At 47.8% G+C, this 18,117-nt stretch overlaps 1 protein-coding gene across 2 annotated transcripts in view; it reads right to left on the bottom strand.

Annotated features, from left to right (window-relative positions):
* Nucleotides 1-18,117, bottom strand: part of ABCA13 (ATP binding cassette subfamily A member 13) — a 321,989-nt gene that overhangs the window by 131,858 nt on the left and 172,014 nt on the right. For both annotated transcript variants that reach the window (XM_082692779.1, XM_082692780.1), the window contains exon 42: nucleotides 10,211-10,304. In XM_082692779.1, the coding sequence (XP_082548905.1) occupies nucleotides 10,211-10,304 (94 nt within the window). The remainder of the gene's footprint in view (nucleotides 1-10,210; nucleotides 10,305-18,117) is intronic.

Below are 18,117 nucleotides of genomic sequence, written 5' to 3'. Positions count from 1 at the left end.
CAGGAAGCCTGCTTCTCCCTCTCCCTCTGCTCCCCCCGCCCCCGCCCGCCCAATCATGCTCTCTCTCTCTCTCAAATACATAAAATAAAATAAAATAAATTCAATACACCGAAATGGCCCAATTCAGGAGGCCCATCCTTGACCCCTACAACAGAGGTGCCAATAAAGGTTCCCCAGAGCTACTCCCACCTCGACTGGCCCAGTGTCTCCACCAGAACATTGAAGGTGAGGACCACACGGGAAGAGGAGAGGTTCTTTGTCGAATATTCCACAGGAAGGTGAGATTTCAATTCTGGGGGTGAGGCTGGGCAGCCTCCCCCACCAGCCTCCGGGGCTTTCTCGGGCAGCTCTTAGAGGCAAGCCTCACCGCCTCTCCCTGGAGTCCCGGACTCCAACTCCTCACAGCCCCTGACGGAAGCCAAGCCGCTGATTCCTGGCACCTGCCACCGGCCGTCATGCTGCCGGGTGTGTTTCGATCTTGGCTTTATTCCGGCAGACTGTTCATTGCGAAGCATCCTGCCGTGAACTCTCTGCTGATTTCAGTGAACCTGGAACACCAGCCTTCCTCCGCAGGTGTAATTGGCAGCAGGCACGTTTCCTCCCCACCTTGCTTGCGGGGAGGGCATTTTTTGAAGTTTGAGGAAAGGTGGACAAAGCAGAAAAGACAGCGCTCGGGGTTGAACCCCACAGCTCAGCCCACAGGACCCAGGCAGAATCTGGAACAGCGCTTTGGACAGGCCCAGAATTACTGGCTCCCGCATGGGAGAGGCTGTTCAAACAGGATGGTCTGGAGAAGCAAACGAGAGGTTGCGGACCCGTCAGATAAATCACTGCTAAATTGCTTTCCATCACCACAAGAAGCAGCAATTAGGAATGAAACACGCAGGATTACATTGTGGGAGGAAAGGAGAAACTTTTAGGTCAAGCGGTACTGAAGAAGCAAGGCTGAGAAATTCACCGCAACCTCGGACTTCACCTAGGGAGTCAGGCTTCAGGACTGAGGGGAGAGGGAGGGAGAGAGGTGGGGGGAAGGGGGAAGGGGAGGGAGGGGAGGGAGGGGAGGGAGGGGAGAGGGAGGGAGAGAGGGGGATTGGGAGTGAGGAAAGGAACAGGGAGGGAAGAAGAGAGAGAGGGGGAGGGAGGAGGGAAGGGAGAAAGGAGAAGAGAAAGCCAGGGCAACGCCTTGCGAAGAGAAAACCACCTTTCCCAGATTCACTCTGTATCAGAAGGGTATGCGACTGTTCACCTGAACTTGGCGCTTGACAAGACTCTAACCAGGTGTTTCTCACGGTGGTGGCCACAGCCCACCTGAATCAAAGGACGCCGGCCTGCTTGTTAAAACCTGTAAATGTCTAGGTCTCAGAACTAAAATTTATGGAAGTTGGGCCTAAGGCATTTCAATAAGCATCCATGTTTTCTTTTTCCGTTTTCTTTTCTTTTTTTTTTTTTTTTGGATGACTGCCATCCTACCAGGCACAAGGTTTGGACCGGTTCCCTGATGATGACTGATGCGGAGCACCTTCCATGCACCTGTTGTCGGCTTTTATGTTCTCTTTGGGGAAATGTCTGTTCAAGCACTTCACCCATTTTTTAACTGGGCTACTTGTCTTTTTGCCATTAAGTTATAGGAGTTCCCGATACACTTCTCACATTAACCCCATATTGGGTATGTGGTTTGCAAATACTTTTTCCCAGTCAGTGGATTTCGTTTTCATTCTACCAAATCCTTTGCTCTGCAGAAGATTTTGTCGGGAATGAGGAGAAACTGGAACCCTGTGTACTGTGGGTGGGAATGCAAACTCATGCAGTTACTGCGGACAGTAGCATGGAAGGTCCTCAACAAGTCAAAAACAGAACTACTGGAGGGCACCTGGGTGGCTCCGTCGGTTGAGCGTCCAGCTCTTTACTTCTGCCCAGGTCATGATCTCTGGGTCCTGGGATCAAGCCTTGTGTCAGGCTCTGTGCCTGTCTCTCCCTCTTTTTCTCTGCTCCTTCCTCCGTTCTCCCCCACCAACACTGATGCATGTGTGCTCTCTCTCTGTCTCTCTCTCTCCAAAATAAGTAAATGTTAAAAACAAACAAACAAACAAACAAAAACTACCATATGATCCAGAAGTCTCACTTCACGGATACCCATAAAAACAGGATCTCAAAGAAACCATTCAATGCTGTCATTCTAAATGTGCTATACATTATACACAACAGCAAAGTCCATCAGCAGATGAACGGATGAAGACAATGTGGCGTGTGAGTGTGTGCACACTCACACGTGCAAATATAGTGAAGCCTTAAATAGGACGGAAGCTGACACCTGCTGCCGCCTTGATGAGCCAGGAGGACGTTATTCCAAGTGATATAAGCCACTCACAGCAGCACAAATACTGCTTGATGCCACTTATCGGAAGAATCTGAAATAGTCAAAGTCTTACACGCAGAGCAGAGCAGTCACCAGGGGCTGGGGCGGGGGACACAGGAGTCGTTGCTCCCTGATGAATCAGCTCCAGAGCCCTGCTATACTGCACACCGGGGTTCTCTTCTGTTGCTTTTTCCAAAGGAAGAGCTGCAGACATTTATATCTCAGTTGGGAGGTTAGACGTCCAAGTTCAAGGTGCCTGCCTGGTTGGCTTCCTGGGAGGCCTCCCCCTTGGCTGGCAGATGGTCCCCACAGGGCCTTCCCGCTGTGGACACCCAGCCCTGCTATCTCTGTGGCCCAATCTCCCCTTCTTATAAGGACACCAGTCAGACTGGGTTAGGACCTACTCATATTTCCTCTTTTTAACTCGATTACCCTTCCAAGATCCTGGATCTCCAAATACAGTCACATGCTGAGGTACTAGGGGCTCCATGTACAAATCTGGGAGGCACAGTTCAGTCCACAACACCAGCACATCGCTGGGAATCAGGAGAAAGGAACAGACCCAGAATTTGTGATTCTAAGAATTTTCCTTTAGCTATCACACTGAAGCAGCGGGTGTCAAGGGGTAGTGCCTAGACTCACAGTATCGCCTGGGAGCCCACGAGAAATGCAAGTTCTCAGGTCCCACCCAAGAGCCACAGAAACAGAAAGTCAGTCTGTGCACAAATAACAAATTCTGTAGGTCAGCATTTTGCTGTGAGATCACTACATCTTTTGGGAAGTGAAGGAGTTAATCTGGTCACCCATGCCTCTTTCAAACACTGTGAGAGATACTAGTTGGGGGGCTTGGAAAAGGCTTTTCAGGAAAAGGGACAGACTCAAAGAGATGCAAGGAGCAGGTTCTCTGGCTGGGTGGGAGTTTTTTTCGTGTTGGATCTACCAGAGTCTGAGCAAATCAGGCAAGTTCTCTACAGCTTGGTGTCCACACCCAAATAACAGCTGCAGAAAGCCTATTTCCAAGCTGAGAAGGAGGATTGAGTGAGAAAATGCACAGAGAGTGCCGGTCATAGGGTCCAGCGTGCTGCGGGCAGCTAACAGACGGCCCCATGCTCCGAGGAGTGAGTTCCGCAGCCCGCGTGGCATGCCCAAGGACGACCATGCCATTCCAGGCATGGGTCTACATAACTCACTTCTATGGCACTACTAGGGCCCCCCACGTTTAACAAATATATATTTTCTTTTTTTTTTTTTTTTGGCCTTCATCAATCTCTCAGAGGAGCCAGAAGTGAGTTATCTGAGAGCTAGCCCCAAAGAAGACTGTTTCTGAAGACATATGGCGAGCGTAGAGGACAGCGGTACCCACAGGCAGGGGCAGCCTGGAACAGGAATCATAGCAAAAAAGGAATTTCTGAGGGCACCAACAGGAGGAGAAAGGTTTTGTATGTGATGATTCTAGAAACTTCCTCTCTCTAGTGTGGATCGTGTTGTGTTGCCGTCGCCAAAGATTGACGAAAGTACTGTACCCAGAAGACATTAATGAACACTCTCTCCAAAAACCCTGATCGAGCATTTTGATGAAGTCCTATCTGCAAAATAATGTGAGTTTCACTTAAGTAGATATCTCCTGTTGCGTTTCACGGGAAGATTTGCAGAATACAATAAAATTGGCAAATGCAGGCAATGTCATACCAATTTTGTGTTAATGCATCCCGGTCTAGTGTCTTTTTTAGTAATGAAACACTTAAATAGATTTCTTAATGATGTATTTTCCAGTTCCATAATTTGTAATTTGAATGACAAATAAAATCTCATTTTTAGATCATATTTTACAATGGTAATAGAAAACACTATAACGTTCCTTCCTCCGGGGTTCTTCTTTACATTTAAAATACCACTTTTTCACCTAATGTTAGCTTTTTTGACACATGCTTTATTTCTAACATATTTGCATGGATTTTCATAATGTTCTCCAAATTCAGAACATGAAATTATCATTTTTTTTTCGAACCAGGTGCATAAGCATAATGAAGAGAATGTATGCAGCCAATACATTTCCAATGTAAATCACCCTGAGTTCTCAATGATGACAAAATGTTTATGAGAACATAATCATATTTTCCTTAAATTCGTTCTTACATAAGAAAGTCACTAACTAATGTACCTTAAAATAAATGAATGCTCAGAAGTGAGACCCTTTAGGTAAAACGCTAATAATAAAAAAAGAAAATAACGTGTATGCCCATTTGAAGTAAAATTTGTTAACACAGGGAGAGAGAGAAACAAATTACGATATGTACAGTAGAATGTGACTATGAAGAAATGACACAAGCACAAACATAAATGGATCTGAGAGATAAAATACGAAGAAAAACAGACTCCCACGGATTCACGGTGATGCCATTCACATAACGCCCAATGCAACACATGATTATCAGAAGGTAAGAGCATCATGTTTGGGGGATAGGGTCTGACTAGGAAAGGGCAGAGGGTCCCAGCCAGGTGCTGGGAATGCTCTACCTTGACCTGGTGGTGATGACACAGGTGTGTACCGTGGAAAAATTCATCAAATTGTGCTATCAAGAAATACACCATTTGTGATAAGATGTAAGCATTAGAAGCTAGCAAACCAAATTTAAGACACTGTTCTTCAAAAAATATAAAATTTATGAGCATAAGTAAGCAGCAGTCGTGTCATAAAATGAGAAATTTCAATGGCTAATAAGCATGTAGGGGAATTCAGTGTAGCATATTGTAATAATGGTTTTAGTAGGGAAAAGCCTATGATTGGTCCCCCAATCATACCTACCTCATAGAAGGTTCCAATCCCCTCCCTTTGAGTGTGGATAAGACCTTGAATGTGTGGCTCTTACTCCTATGATTACAGTGTACAGAAGAAGATGAAAAGTTTTGGCAAATCTATTCACTCTCTAATCTGTTGACTTTAGGTTAATCAAAACAGAGATTCCCCCTCTGACCTTAAAGAGGCGTGTTCTGTTCTGGGGGACCATGTGGCTATGATTCCAGGATGACTTTTAGGAACTTGAGAGCAAATCCAACAGCCAGCCAAAGAACACATGCAGACCTCAGTCCTAAAACCACCAGGAACTAAATTCTGCCAAAGAGATGAATGAGCCCAGAGAGAGCCCTGATAAGGGTTGGTGGTATTGTGATACTGTGATTTATAATATGAAGTGTGTATTTGGTCTTTGTCCATCTTGTTTCTTGCAGAACTCCTAGGACCTTTGGATTTTCCTAAGAGATTAAAGAAACAGGGTGCTGTTGTTATGTCAATGGGCTTAATGAGGTGACTTCTGGAATTCACCAAACTAAGGACCAGGGAACCACAACCTAATTACAGGGTTGGAAATTTCATTCCCTTTCTCTTGACATCCAGGGACTGGAGAGGGGCTGGATCAATCACCAAAGGCCTGTGATTTCATCAGTCATGCCTGTGTAATGAAGCTTCCATAAACCCCCAAAGGATGGTGTTCAGAGAGCTTCCAGGTTGATGAACACTTGGCAATTTAGGGAGAATGGCTCTCAGAGAGGCTGGAAACTCTGGGACCCTTCCCACGTATGCCATCTTCTCCATCTGATAAATTCAGACATGAGCTATACTGTGGATGAACCTTAAAGCCATTACGTTGGTTGAAATAAGCCAACCACAAGAGAGAAAGTATTGTCCAAATCCTCTAGTATGAGGTATCTAGAGCAGTGGAATTTATACAGACCAGAAGTAGAATTGTGGCGGCCCGCAGTTAGGAGGGGGAGGGGGAGCTAGTCATTACTGTGTACAATTTCAGTTGGAGGAGGGAAAAGAGCTCTGGAGATAGATAGTGGTCATGGGTGCAAAATAGTGTGAACGTACCTGATGCCGCAGAACTGTACACCTGAACATGCTGAAATCCATATCAGGTATATCGTACCCCAGTAAATCCAGGAGTAAATAAATAAATATGAACAATTCACTAATTTATTTACCCAACATTTGACATTCTCCTCTGCTAATAAACTCTCTACAAAAGAAATAGAATAAAAACTATGACTGTTTCTCAGAGACCTATTCAACCAAAGCAGAAGGTTTCTAGAAAGTTTCATGGTGTGGTCACCTCTGCCCCCCACCATCTCTGCAGAACCACAAACAGAGAAGAAATGATCTCAAAATGGTCTGGAATTGAGCTAATGGAGGAATACTATCAGAATCCAAGGAAGTTCCATGAAGTTCTTGAGAAACTGGTTCATCAGATACAGTGTGAGCATGGACTAAAAGGATCAAGAAGAATACAACAAGGAAAATGACTACAAAAAAGATGAAAAAGCTTTCCATCAGGAAGAGATTAAAAGTAATATTTGTGCAACTGAGGAACCCAAAAACACATGAGACAAAATCTTACAGAAGTAACGGGCAGAACAGGCAATCCAGCAATGAGTCAGAAACAACATCACGCAGCTTTCATTAATGGATAAGATAAGCAACCAGAATATCAACAAGGACAGAGCTCTTCTGTTTGAATAGCCTTGTAGACAAGGTGGACACAAGGGTCATCAACAGATCACACCATCCTTCACAACAGACACACATTCCTCTCAAGAGTATAAGGAGCTCTCTCTAGATAGACCATTATTCTAGCCCATAACGCAAGCCTTAATAAATTTAAAAAAATGGTTCAAAATGATATGACATTTTTTCCACTGGTCCAGTAGAATGCTATTAGACTTTAATGACAAAAAGTAATTTGGGAAACTCACAAATATGTGGAAATTTAAAAACATAATCCCAGGAGTGCTTGACTGGCTCAGTTGGAAGAGCTGGAGACTCTTGATCTCAGGGTCATGAGTTTGAGCCCCACGTTGGGTGTGAACATGACTTAAATAACTATTTTTTTTAATGTTAAAAAATAAAAACATAATCTTTAAAAAAACCAATGAACCAAAAAAGAAACCAAAGGGAAATTTAGTAAATACTTGTAGATAAATGAAAGTGAAGATATGAGATCCCAAAACTATGGGACCCATGGAAGTGGTGTGCAGAAGGGAACTTATAGATGTAAATACTGGTATAAAAGAAGAAATATCTCTAATCAGGAGAAAAAGAGTAAACAAATCTAAAGGGGGCCAAAGGAATGAAATAATAAAAATCACAGCTGAAATCAGGGACCTAGAAACTAGAAAACCAATAGAGTCTCACTGAAAATAGAAGCTGATTGCCTGAGAAGATAAACAACACTGACCACAGGTTAGCTATATGAACCAAGAAAAAGAGAGAAGGTGTACATTTTTACACTCAGAAATGAAAGAGGATTGTTCCTACGGACCCCAGCTAAATAAAAGGATCATCAATGGTATCAATAATGCTATTAATAATGATAATATTATATTAATAATATGTATTTTAACACAATATATTATATTATTAATAATTATCAATACTAGCAAGAATGCTATAGACAGGTATAGGTCAATAAATCAGGCACCGTACATGACGTGGATGCTTTCCTAGAAAGACACAAAACATAGAAACCGATTCAGGAACAAATACATAACCTGAATAGACGAATAATAAGTAAAGAAACTAAAATATTAATTTTTTAAAGATTTATTTATCCATGAGAGAGAAAGAGAAAAAGTGTGGGGGTTGGGGAGGAACAGAGGGAGAAGGGTGGAGAGAATCTCCTCACTGAGCACAGAACCCATCATGGGGCTTGATTTCACAACCCTGAGATCATGACCTGAGCCCAAACCAAGAGCCAGCCACTTAACCAACCCTGCCACCCAGGTACCCCAAAAAATTAACTTTTAAATAAACTACCCACAAAGAGAATTCAGGCCCAGATGTCTTCACTGGTGAATTCTACCAAACATTTAAAGAATGAATTCTTCACAAACACTTGCAAAAAATATAAGAGAAGGAAAGACTTCTCAGTTCATTTTGGGGGTGAGTTATACCATAATAGCAATGCTAGGCAAAGACATCAACAGAAAAACAAAACCAACAAAATTATATACCAATACTTCTTACAAATACAGACTCAAAAACCTCAACAAAGTACTAACGAATCAAATCCATCAGTCTATTAAAAGAATTATGTACTATGAAACCAAGTGGAACTGGTCTGAATTGGTGAATGGAATGCTGCTTCACCATCTAAAACTCAATTCTTCTAATATATCACATCAATAAAGAAGGCCAAAAAACCCACAATCATCTCAATGGATGCAGAAAAGGCATTTGGCAATTCTCACCACCCTCGCATGATAAAACCTCTCATCAAACCAAAATAAATAGGAACATCCACAACTTCATAAAAGGCGTCTATGAAAAACCCACAGTTCACATCACACTTATTACAATTTCATCATAAAAGACTCTTGCAACTCCAGAAATCAAATTAGTCCAATCTTAAAAATGGATAAAAGATACAAAGAGACATTTCTCCCAAGAAGATGTGCAAACACCAGCTCATGGAAGGAGAGTCGACATCCTTTGCCATGAGGAGAGTGCAAGTCCAACCACAGCGAGCCAGCACCCCACCCCACAGAGCTGTCTGCGGTCCAGAGCACAGGGGATCACAAGAGCTGGTGTGCAAGGACAGACACAGGAGGCGCGTCCTGCTAGGGGCATGTCAAGCGTGCAGCCCCTGGAGAGAACAGTGCCGCAGCCCCATCCATCACGCGGGTAAACATACGATCCAGCAATAAGGCTCCTTGGCACCTACACCCTAAAAATATATGCCCACAAAAGGCTTGCACACAGAGGTGTCTGAGTGGCTCAGTCGGTTAAGAGGCCATCTCTTGATTTTGGCTCAGCTCATGATCTCAGTCTTGGGATTGAGTTCCGCATCAGGCTTCCTGCTTAGAGGGGAGCCTGCTTCTCCCTCTCCCTCTGCCCCTCTAACCCTCCACCCCCCAGCTTGTGTGCACATGCGTGTGCTCCCTCTCTCTCTCTGTCAAATAAACAGATAAATAACTTTTTTAAAAAATTTAAAAACACAATGAGAAACATGCAAACCAGTTACAATGCTTAAAATAGCGTTGTTTTGGGTTGTTTAGTTTTGTTTTTTGAACCCGGGAATACCAAGCTCTAGGGGACACGGGGCAAACGGACCTGTCCCATGCTGCTGGGGAGTGTGTGACACGACATACCCCAGACGCAATGCCCCTAATGTATATAATTTTTGTTGCTTCTCCCTGGCCCTGGGTGGCTGGTGGACTGGAGTCCCCCAAGGAGGACATGTGTCCCACTGCCCGCCCACCTCCAGAGCCCAGCTCAGCGCTCCGGGGCGCGTTACTGCTCACAAGCAGCCCTGGATTCATTGGAACTGGAGGCACACACCCAGAAACCAAACCCAGAATCAGTCCGGTCTGCAGTGTCCATGAACGCGCTTGCCAGGAGACCTGGTCCTCAGCATCTTGGTCTGCACGGAGCTCCAGCATGGACAGACGCTCCAGGAAGGCGAGGCTCAAATGGAGTTTTCTCATGGGGGTTTTCTCCATGTAAACCCACTCCTGGCAACGTGCCTGCACATCCTATGCACCCCAAGAATGCAGGCTGGATTGGTTAGATTCGGGGAACAAAGGGAGGAAAGATGCACGCCTTTCGGGACTGATTTTGCATGTTAAGAAATTGCTAATGTAACACATTGGGTTCTGAAGAAGAGAGAAAGCCGCACGGTAAACCCACCATTGTTTTACACAAGGTAAGATGAAACCCTCAGCTTTCTGCCCCTGAACGATACCCTGTCTCTCCAGTCACCCTCTCCAGGCCTTTCTATCAGACCTTCACACGAGGGCTTTCGAGAGAAGGATGCTGACATTCTCCCCACAGCAGAAATGCAAACAATTCCGCGAACTTACAGTAGCCAGGAGCAGGCTCTGGAGGCTTCTGGTCCTGCGGCTCCAACTCGGCCCCCGGCTGCTTCTTAGAACCTTGCAAAAGCATCAGGAACACCTTTTGGAACATTAAAAAGAGAGCTTCATATTATTCATACTCATTTCCACAACACGTTGCTTTTCCTGGCTTCAGTCACCCGACGAGGTCGTGATGACAATATACCCCACGCTCTCACACACATCGTTTACTTTTCGTGGTGCTGGCCTGGAGCCAAGGCCACTCAGCTTGTGGCAAACTGTTCGTAAGGCTGCTCACAGGGCACAGGGGAAGGAAAGCTGACCATGGACCTCAGGGCACTTACGGGCAGAGGCCGGTCCAACCCAAGGGCAGGAGAAGGCAGAGCACAGCAGGTTCCAAGAATGTGTGCCCAGCACAATGTGAATTTGGGGCTGGCTGCACCAGCATCCTAGACACTGGGTGACCCAGCTTATTCAGCATGTGGGATGCCATGCGTGAGAACCCCCACCGGACGTGTCTTTCCCATGGTGTGCCATGTCGCCCAGAGCAGTCTGTTTGGCTTGTAGGTAATGGCTTGAGGTCCCTATTCAGCTGGTGCTGGAAACCCAAGCCCAGCTTCAGTGTGTTCAGATCCGAGGACTGGGCCCACATCAGCGAGAGCAGTGAGACGCCCTCTGAGCCAGAACACCTATCCAAGCCCCAGAGCCACACCTGGAGGTTCGACGGGGTCCTTGGAGGCGTGAGAGGGCGTCCCTAACATGACCTCGACAGGTGCAAGCGAGAGGTGGGCATTTCCTGCATGAAAACCCTGCAGCGACCATCGCCGTGGGCAAGGCTGGGGTGCGGGCTTGAGCACCAGGCTCCTTGCGGCAGGTGGGACCAGCTCCGCACCCACAGGCTGGGGACCCAGTGCCTAGAGCATCACCTCCACAGCCTCCGGAGCAGGGGTGGCGACAACTAGCGGCTGAGGTTCGGCGGAAGATGGCCGGCACCCAGCCTGCACTGTGGTGTCTGTAAACAGCACCCCTCTGACTGAGCCAATGGCTTATTTAAGGAAATAAGTACAAGGCACTGACTGTCCCTGGGTGCCCGGAGGAGCCTCCAGCCTGCAGGGAAGATGGGGAGAGGGCTGTGGAGAGAAGAAGCAAGCGAGTAGGGCTGCAGGGAGAGACGCATATTCCGTTCGGGACAGAATCCTGCTGACAGAGATCCCGAGTCCTGCCCAGGTCAAGGGCCAGCAGGTTTCATGAGATCTGGTGTGCTCACTTGTATTCGTAAGATAACCTCGTGGATTCCCAGTAAGACCCCAAGGAAAAGAGACAAGCCTCAAGGCCACAACGGGAACCACCACCACCAATAATAATAATACTGATTAATAACTAATCGCAGCACGGTGCCAGGGTGTCCCCTGGGGAAAGCGATTCTGCCTCTCTGACTTAGTTTCCCCTTAGAATAAATGTTAATAATAAGATACGGGACAGAACTATGGCAAGCAGGAAGTGTGTTTTAGAGCAGAAAGAACATGCTCACCCAAGGGAAGCTTCCGGACGCCTGGTCTTGGGAAGAGCCAAGTGGGAAGAGGAGGAGGAAGTATGAAGGGGCAAGCCCATGATGTGTTACCCCAATTAATTCGCAGCCCAACCAGTGACACCAGGACCGTTACCCCCACTTGCAAGGAGGGCCCTGAGGCCTCAAGTGAGAAGTGTTCCACCAGGGCATTTATAAAGATTTTTATTTCGGGGTGATGGCATGGCTCAGTTGTGTGGAGCATCTGATTTGATTTTGGCTCAGGTCACCATGTCAAGGTCATGGGATCGAGCCCTGTGTCGGCCTTCATGCTGAGTGTTGAGTCTGCTTGAGCCTCTCCCTCTCTGTCTGCCCGTCCTCGTGCTCACCCTTGCTCTCTCTCTCTCTCTCCCAACAAATAAAAAAATCTTTAAAAAAAATGGGCAGCTGACCCAAAAAGACATGCAGACGGCCAAAAGACACATGAAAACACTCTCACCATCTCTCAGCATCAGGAAAATGCAAACCAAATATACCACGGGAAACCAGCTGACCCGTCAGAATGGCTATCACCCAAATGACAAGAAATGACAGCTGTCCGCTAGGATGTGGGGAAGAGGAAGCCCTACGTGCACTGTGGGTGGGAACGCGGACCAGTGCAGACTCTCGGGAAAACAGTACAGAGGGACCTCAAACAGTGAAAAACAGAATTACCCTGAAAAACAGAATTACCCTGTGACCCAGCAATTCCACGTCTGGGTGTTTATCCGATGGAAGTGAAAACACCGCATTGAAAAGGCAGCCGCTCCCCGTGTTTCAGCAGCCAAGACGCGGAGCGAGCCCGAGGACTGAGGGTCCATCCATGGATGAGCGGATACGGAAGAGGCGGTATATGCCTGTGTACGCACACACACGTGCATGTGCACACACGCGTGCACATACATGCACACACACGTGCGTGCGATGGAATATTATGCAACCATAAAAAGGAAGGGACTTTTGTCATTTGCAATAACGTGGATAAACTGTGTGGAGCGTTGTGCTAAGTCAGACAGAGAAAGAAAAATACCCCATGACCTCAGCTATAGGTAGAATATTAAAAAGAAGAAAAGAAACAAAGAAACAGAGAACAGACCCCTTGGTTGCTGGGGGAGCGCAGGGGCCGACGTGGGTCCAGGGGGTCAAAAGATACAAACGCGCGGTTATGAGTCAGTCCCAGGGAGCTGATGCATGGTGTGGAGACTCTGGTTGGCAGCACCGGGCTTTGCAGCTGAACGCTGCCGAGAGAGTAGGTTACGGAAGCTCTTTCCGGAAGAGAAGAACCTTGCTAGGGGAGGACGTGGGCGGGACCGTTGGGGGTGAGGATGTGGGCGGGACCATGGGAGGGGAGGATGTGGGCAGGACTGTTGGGGGGAAGGATGTGGGCGGGACCATGGGAGGGGAGGATGTGGGCGGGACTGTTGGGGGGGAGGATGTGGGCGGGACCATGCTAGGTGAGGACGTGGGCGGGGCCGTGGGAGGGGAGGACGTGGGCGGGGCTGCCGACAGCCATCCGGACAACACAGACACACACTAAATCATTACGTCGCACGCCCTAACTGCACACCACAGTGCGTGTCACTAAAACGGGGGGAAGAAACAAAATCTCAAGGGCCCTGGCCGGTGTGGAAGTGACTTATACTGCAGCAGGAGCACAACCGAAGGGCCCAGCCTGTAGCATTTCTGCTCTTTGTTCTCAAGAAGTGGCACAGGCAAAGTTTCCGGAATCTTCGTCTGGGGGCTGATGCTTTCCCAGTTGAGGAGCGCTGTGGGGTGCGAGCCCTGACGGCAGCCCGAGGTCAGCTCCACACGGAGTATGCAGTCAATCCCTCAGGCCGCGGGGTGAGGCCCACCCCCTCGTCACATTGTCTCAGCCCCCGGACTCAACTGCATTTAAAGTGTCAGTTTGATGGACTTCGTCCGGGAGATGCGCAGCGCTGGCGGCATCCGTGAGGCTAGCCCACTCTGCGGGACAGGGACGGCATCGTCCCACCGATGAGGGCACGGGAAGAATTCCCAAACTTCAGCCACAGCCTGACCTCATCTGTGTGTTTTATCAGCTCCCCAGAAGAAAGCCTTTTAAGATGGTAAAACCCATGGAGAGAGCTCTGGTGCTAAGGACCGTGAGGGTCACTGGCCAGTCCGGGCAGATCTGTCCCCCGATGCAGCTCATGGAGCACACAGCGGGATTTTGTCAATCTGGAGGACCTCGTGTCCATTCCCTATGGCTGTGGTAACAAATGTCTGCAAACACGGGGTCTTCAAGCAGTGCCGATTTATCCTCGGTTGGCTCTGGAAGTCGAAAGTCTACTGTGGACGTCCTGGGCTGGTTCCTTCTGTGCACCCCAAGAGGGAATGCACCTCTTGCCTTTCGCAGGTCCTGGTGGCGTCTACAGGCTCTGGTGCCCGTGTTCTCCACGAAGACGTCACCTCCCATCCGACACCTTCCTATGTCCTTCCAACAGGCAGGCTTCTGATGACACCGCCCCACCCAGGATGACCTTCACCTTCCTGGCACGAGATCTGTGCGGCGGATGAGCTCTGGTCGGGGGATTAAGGACACAGACACTCTCGGGGCCATCACCCGTCCCAGCACCAGACCCCATGCCTCCAGGGCAACTCTGAAACAGGGACCCATGGCCCCTGGAGGGGAGGAACCAGGTTCCAAAGGCGGGTCATTGAGCGGTGGTGTTTGAGCAGCTTCTGGAGATCAACCATGTGCAGGTGGATGGGAGCAAACAAGGGAAGACCCTGAGAAATGGAAGGTGCATATGGCCCAGTCAGAGCGCGAGGGACACATACGAAGAGGGGACGCCGGATGAACCCAGTGTGACTGGCTGGGCCTTGGAGGGGCCACGTGGAGGTGAGCTCCCGGTTTTCAATGTGTGGAGACAAAAGAGCCATGCAACAGGGACTCCCCAGGCCGCAGCCAGGTGGGAGCAGGGAGCAGTGGCACCCCATGATCAGGTCTGCACCTGACAGCCAGGCCCCCTTGCAGGTGCAGGAATGCACCCGGTGTGCCCAGAGCACCCCCTTATGTCAGAGAGCAAGAAGACATGCAGATGTCATGGGGACATGTTAAAGATCCAAACCCAGGTTGGCTACATGCAGTAGGATTCCAGCATCCAAGCGAACAGGATCGCGGCAGACCGTAGCTCGGTGCATAGAGTAAGAAGCCACGACTCCTTATGGATACAGACAAGTAAATAGGGTGAAGGGAATGTGTCCCATTTCTGTGTAATGCCAACCAAGAAATGCAGAAGGAGTCACAGAATGAGAGGACCCACCAGCTGGCAAATGTCAGGGTCCTAATTCACTCAAGCCAGGGACAGGCAGGGGACCCGAACCAGCACCATGAGGAATGGGAACTGAATGAGTCTCAAGGCACGTCCTCAAGAAACAATGAGAAATGAAGAGAAAAGGAAAATTCACTGTACAGTGGAAATGCCTGGCTGAGCCACATTCTCGCCGCCCCACGGAGCAGACTGCCTTGCACATCTCGGGCAGTCAGAAGCAAGAAGCTACCATGCCACTCCTGTCATAGGGAAGCCTCCAAAACGCAGAATCTGGTCTGTAAGGAGGACAAACCCACGTGGGGGCTCACGGTGCAGAAGGGCTGTTATGGAATCTGCAAACACTGAGGTCGCCAACCTCCCGGAAACAGGCGTTCTTGCAGAGTGACAGAGAGTAAGGAGACACCTGATGTGCCTCAGTCGTGACCCCAGATCCGATGCTTCTGCTCCTTGGGACACGAGAGGCACAAAGGAAACCAGAAGGCGAAGACTCTACAGAAATCCTTGGTTCCTAGAAATTGCCGTCCCTCTCTGTGGGATGCGGGCATCTGAGCTCATGAACCTGAGGGACTGACATCCAGAACTTTCTTGACGGAGGCACAAAGGGAACCCACTACACAGGACGTACCAGGCTGGATGGGAAGAAACGGCCCGTCTCACACAGGCAGGCTCTGCTTTCTAGATTACCGAACACGTCACAGTTGTTAAAAATGTACTTCAATGTTTATAATTGGGAAGGCTCTGGATAATTGGGGTGGGCAGGAGACACATGGGAAATCTTTGTACCTTCTCCTCCGTATTGCAGTGAACCTAAAACTGCTTTAAAAAGTAGTTGATATGTATATATATATATATACATACATATATGTGTGTGTAGCAAAGGCGTGGGGTCGTGGCGTGGGGTGTGTATATATACACATACATATATATGTGTGTATGTATATATATATATATATACATGTATATATATATATATACCACTAAAAATCTAAAATTCACTCCATTTGCATGACATCGAAAGATTTTGCCCCGGCTTCAGAGCTGGCTCCGCATGTACTTCTGGTGCACAGCTGGTGGGCGGGCGGGGGTCTCCAGATCTCCCTGGCCCCCTAACCACACCAAGGAAGGTTTGCTCCATGCACTAGGACACACATGGTGATCACAACATCAGGTTTTTACGTCTCAGCCTCCCTGGCTTGGAAGCCCGTCTAGGGGCCCTGAATCACAAGGACATTTACTGGGGTTTAAAAAGAAACCCGAGCTCTAACTGCAGAGGCAGGGGTGTCCCCGGCAGGCCCTGTGCACCTGCTGGAGTGTCGTCAGGAAACACACAGGAGGACAAAGTGGGAGCACGGGCCACACGCCCACAGCTATGCTCACTGCGGATCGATCACAGACACAAGACAAGAAAGTCAATCCTGGCCGGTGTAAAAAGACAAAATTGGCTGAGATAGATACTTTATAGACTCCATCAAACAAAAGAACATTTTTAAATGGCTTAATCATGTTTCCAGTTTAAGATACCTTTGTCAGAGAAGTCTGAAGACTCTAATATTATATTTTATTAAGTCTGTATTTCATATCTTTGTTTATGGTTGCCCTTAAGATGGAGAGCGTCTTTATGACTGTCTGCACGTGCACGAGAGAAAAGCAAGCTACGTGAGCGTGGGCCAGCCAGCCCCTGTTCAGTATCTCTCCTGCACAAAGCATGTATGGAATGTAGCAGGCAGGAATGACCACAAGAAACAGAGAAGCGCATCGGAAATCTCCCAAGGGATTAGCAGGAGGTTCTTTGCTTCTTATTAGGCTTGTTTTGGGGTGATTAGCACCAAGGACAAAAGACGGGGGAATCTGGAGAAAGAAAAGAAAAAGCAGGTTGCCGAGAACCAAGTTGAAGGGAGGGATTATTCCCTGAAGAAGGGGTAAGGACGGAATCTCTCCGTATTTTGTTGGTGTTGATGGTCACATGACCCCATGCCTCTGCTAAAATCTACTGAGTGGATTTCATGGTACCACAATTACATCAATAAAGGATTTTTTTTTTTCCTTAAAGGGGGCAAAGATGAGGATGATTAAGAAATTGACCAAAGGGGCATCAATGGGTATAAGTAAGAATATTTTGGAGAAGAAAGGCAAATACAAATAAGAAATAGGGATATTTAAGGAATTAGCATCAAAAGAATTTCCAGGGGGCACCTGACCGGTTCAATAGGTAGAGCCTATGACTCCTGATCTCAAGGTTGTGAGTTCAAGCCCCACGGTGGGTGTAGAGATGATTTAAAAATAAAATCTTTTTTAAAAAAGAATTTTCTGGATGCCTCGGTGGCTCAGTCCGTGAAGCGTCTGCCTTCAGCTCACGTCATGATCCCAGGGTCCTGGGATGCAATCCCACACTGGGCTCCCAGCTCAGCAAAGACTCCGCTTTCCCTCTGCCCCTCCCCGCCCCTGTCATGATACCATATGCACGCACTCACTTTCTCTCTCTCTTTCTGGCAAAAATAAGTAAACAAAATCTAAACAACAACAAAAAAAGAATTTTCAGAACTTATGCCATGATGACGCATTGCCATAACATTAAAAATCTAGAAGGACTAAAATACAAAAATGCTTAATTTCTGAATATACCAGCGCACGTGTATTCTGGATTAAAAGAGCAGTACTCAGTGATACTGAGAAGTCCTCATGTTTGCGTGATTCCTTGCTGTTTGTGATCCGTCTCAGAATTATCGTGTTATCAGATCCCAACACACACAGTGTGGGAAAGTTAGGAGGAATTTCTATGTCCTCGATGAGAAAGAGTGGTGCTGTAGCCCAAGGGACCGTCCGGCTTCACCCTGACTGTAGATCTCAGCCCACCCACACCTGGGCCACTCCCCCAGCCCCGGCGGCCCCCACTGCACTCAGCCCCTGCAGGAGAACCTCGATGCTGGAAACCAGTCACAGCGGAAGGCAGGTGGCCACTGGAGGAGTGGTTATGGGAAAAACCGACACGGCTTAAGATCAATATCTTAATCGGGCAGCTCCTATTAAACAATGGCAAATGCAGAGACGTTTCCAATCAGACTGAAGATCAT

Source organism: Mustela nivalis (assembly GCF_964662115.1).
Source record: "Mustela nivalis genome assembly, chromosome: 12".
Taxonomy (NCBI): Eukaryota; Metazoa; Chordata; class Mammalia; order Carnivora; family Mustelidae; genus Mustela; species Mustela nivalis.
The sequence above is the reverse complement of the archived record's forward strand: the minus strand, read 5'-3'. Positions and strand labels throughout refer to the sequence as shown.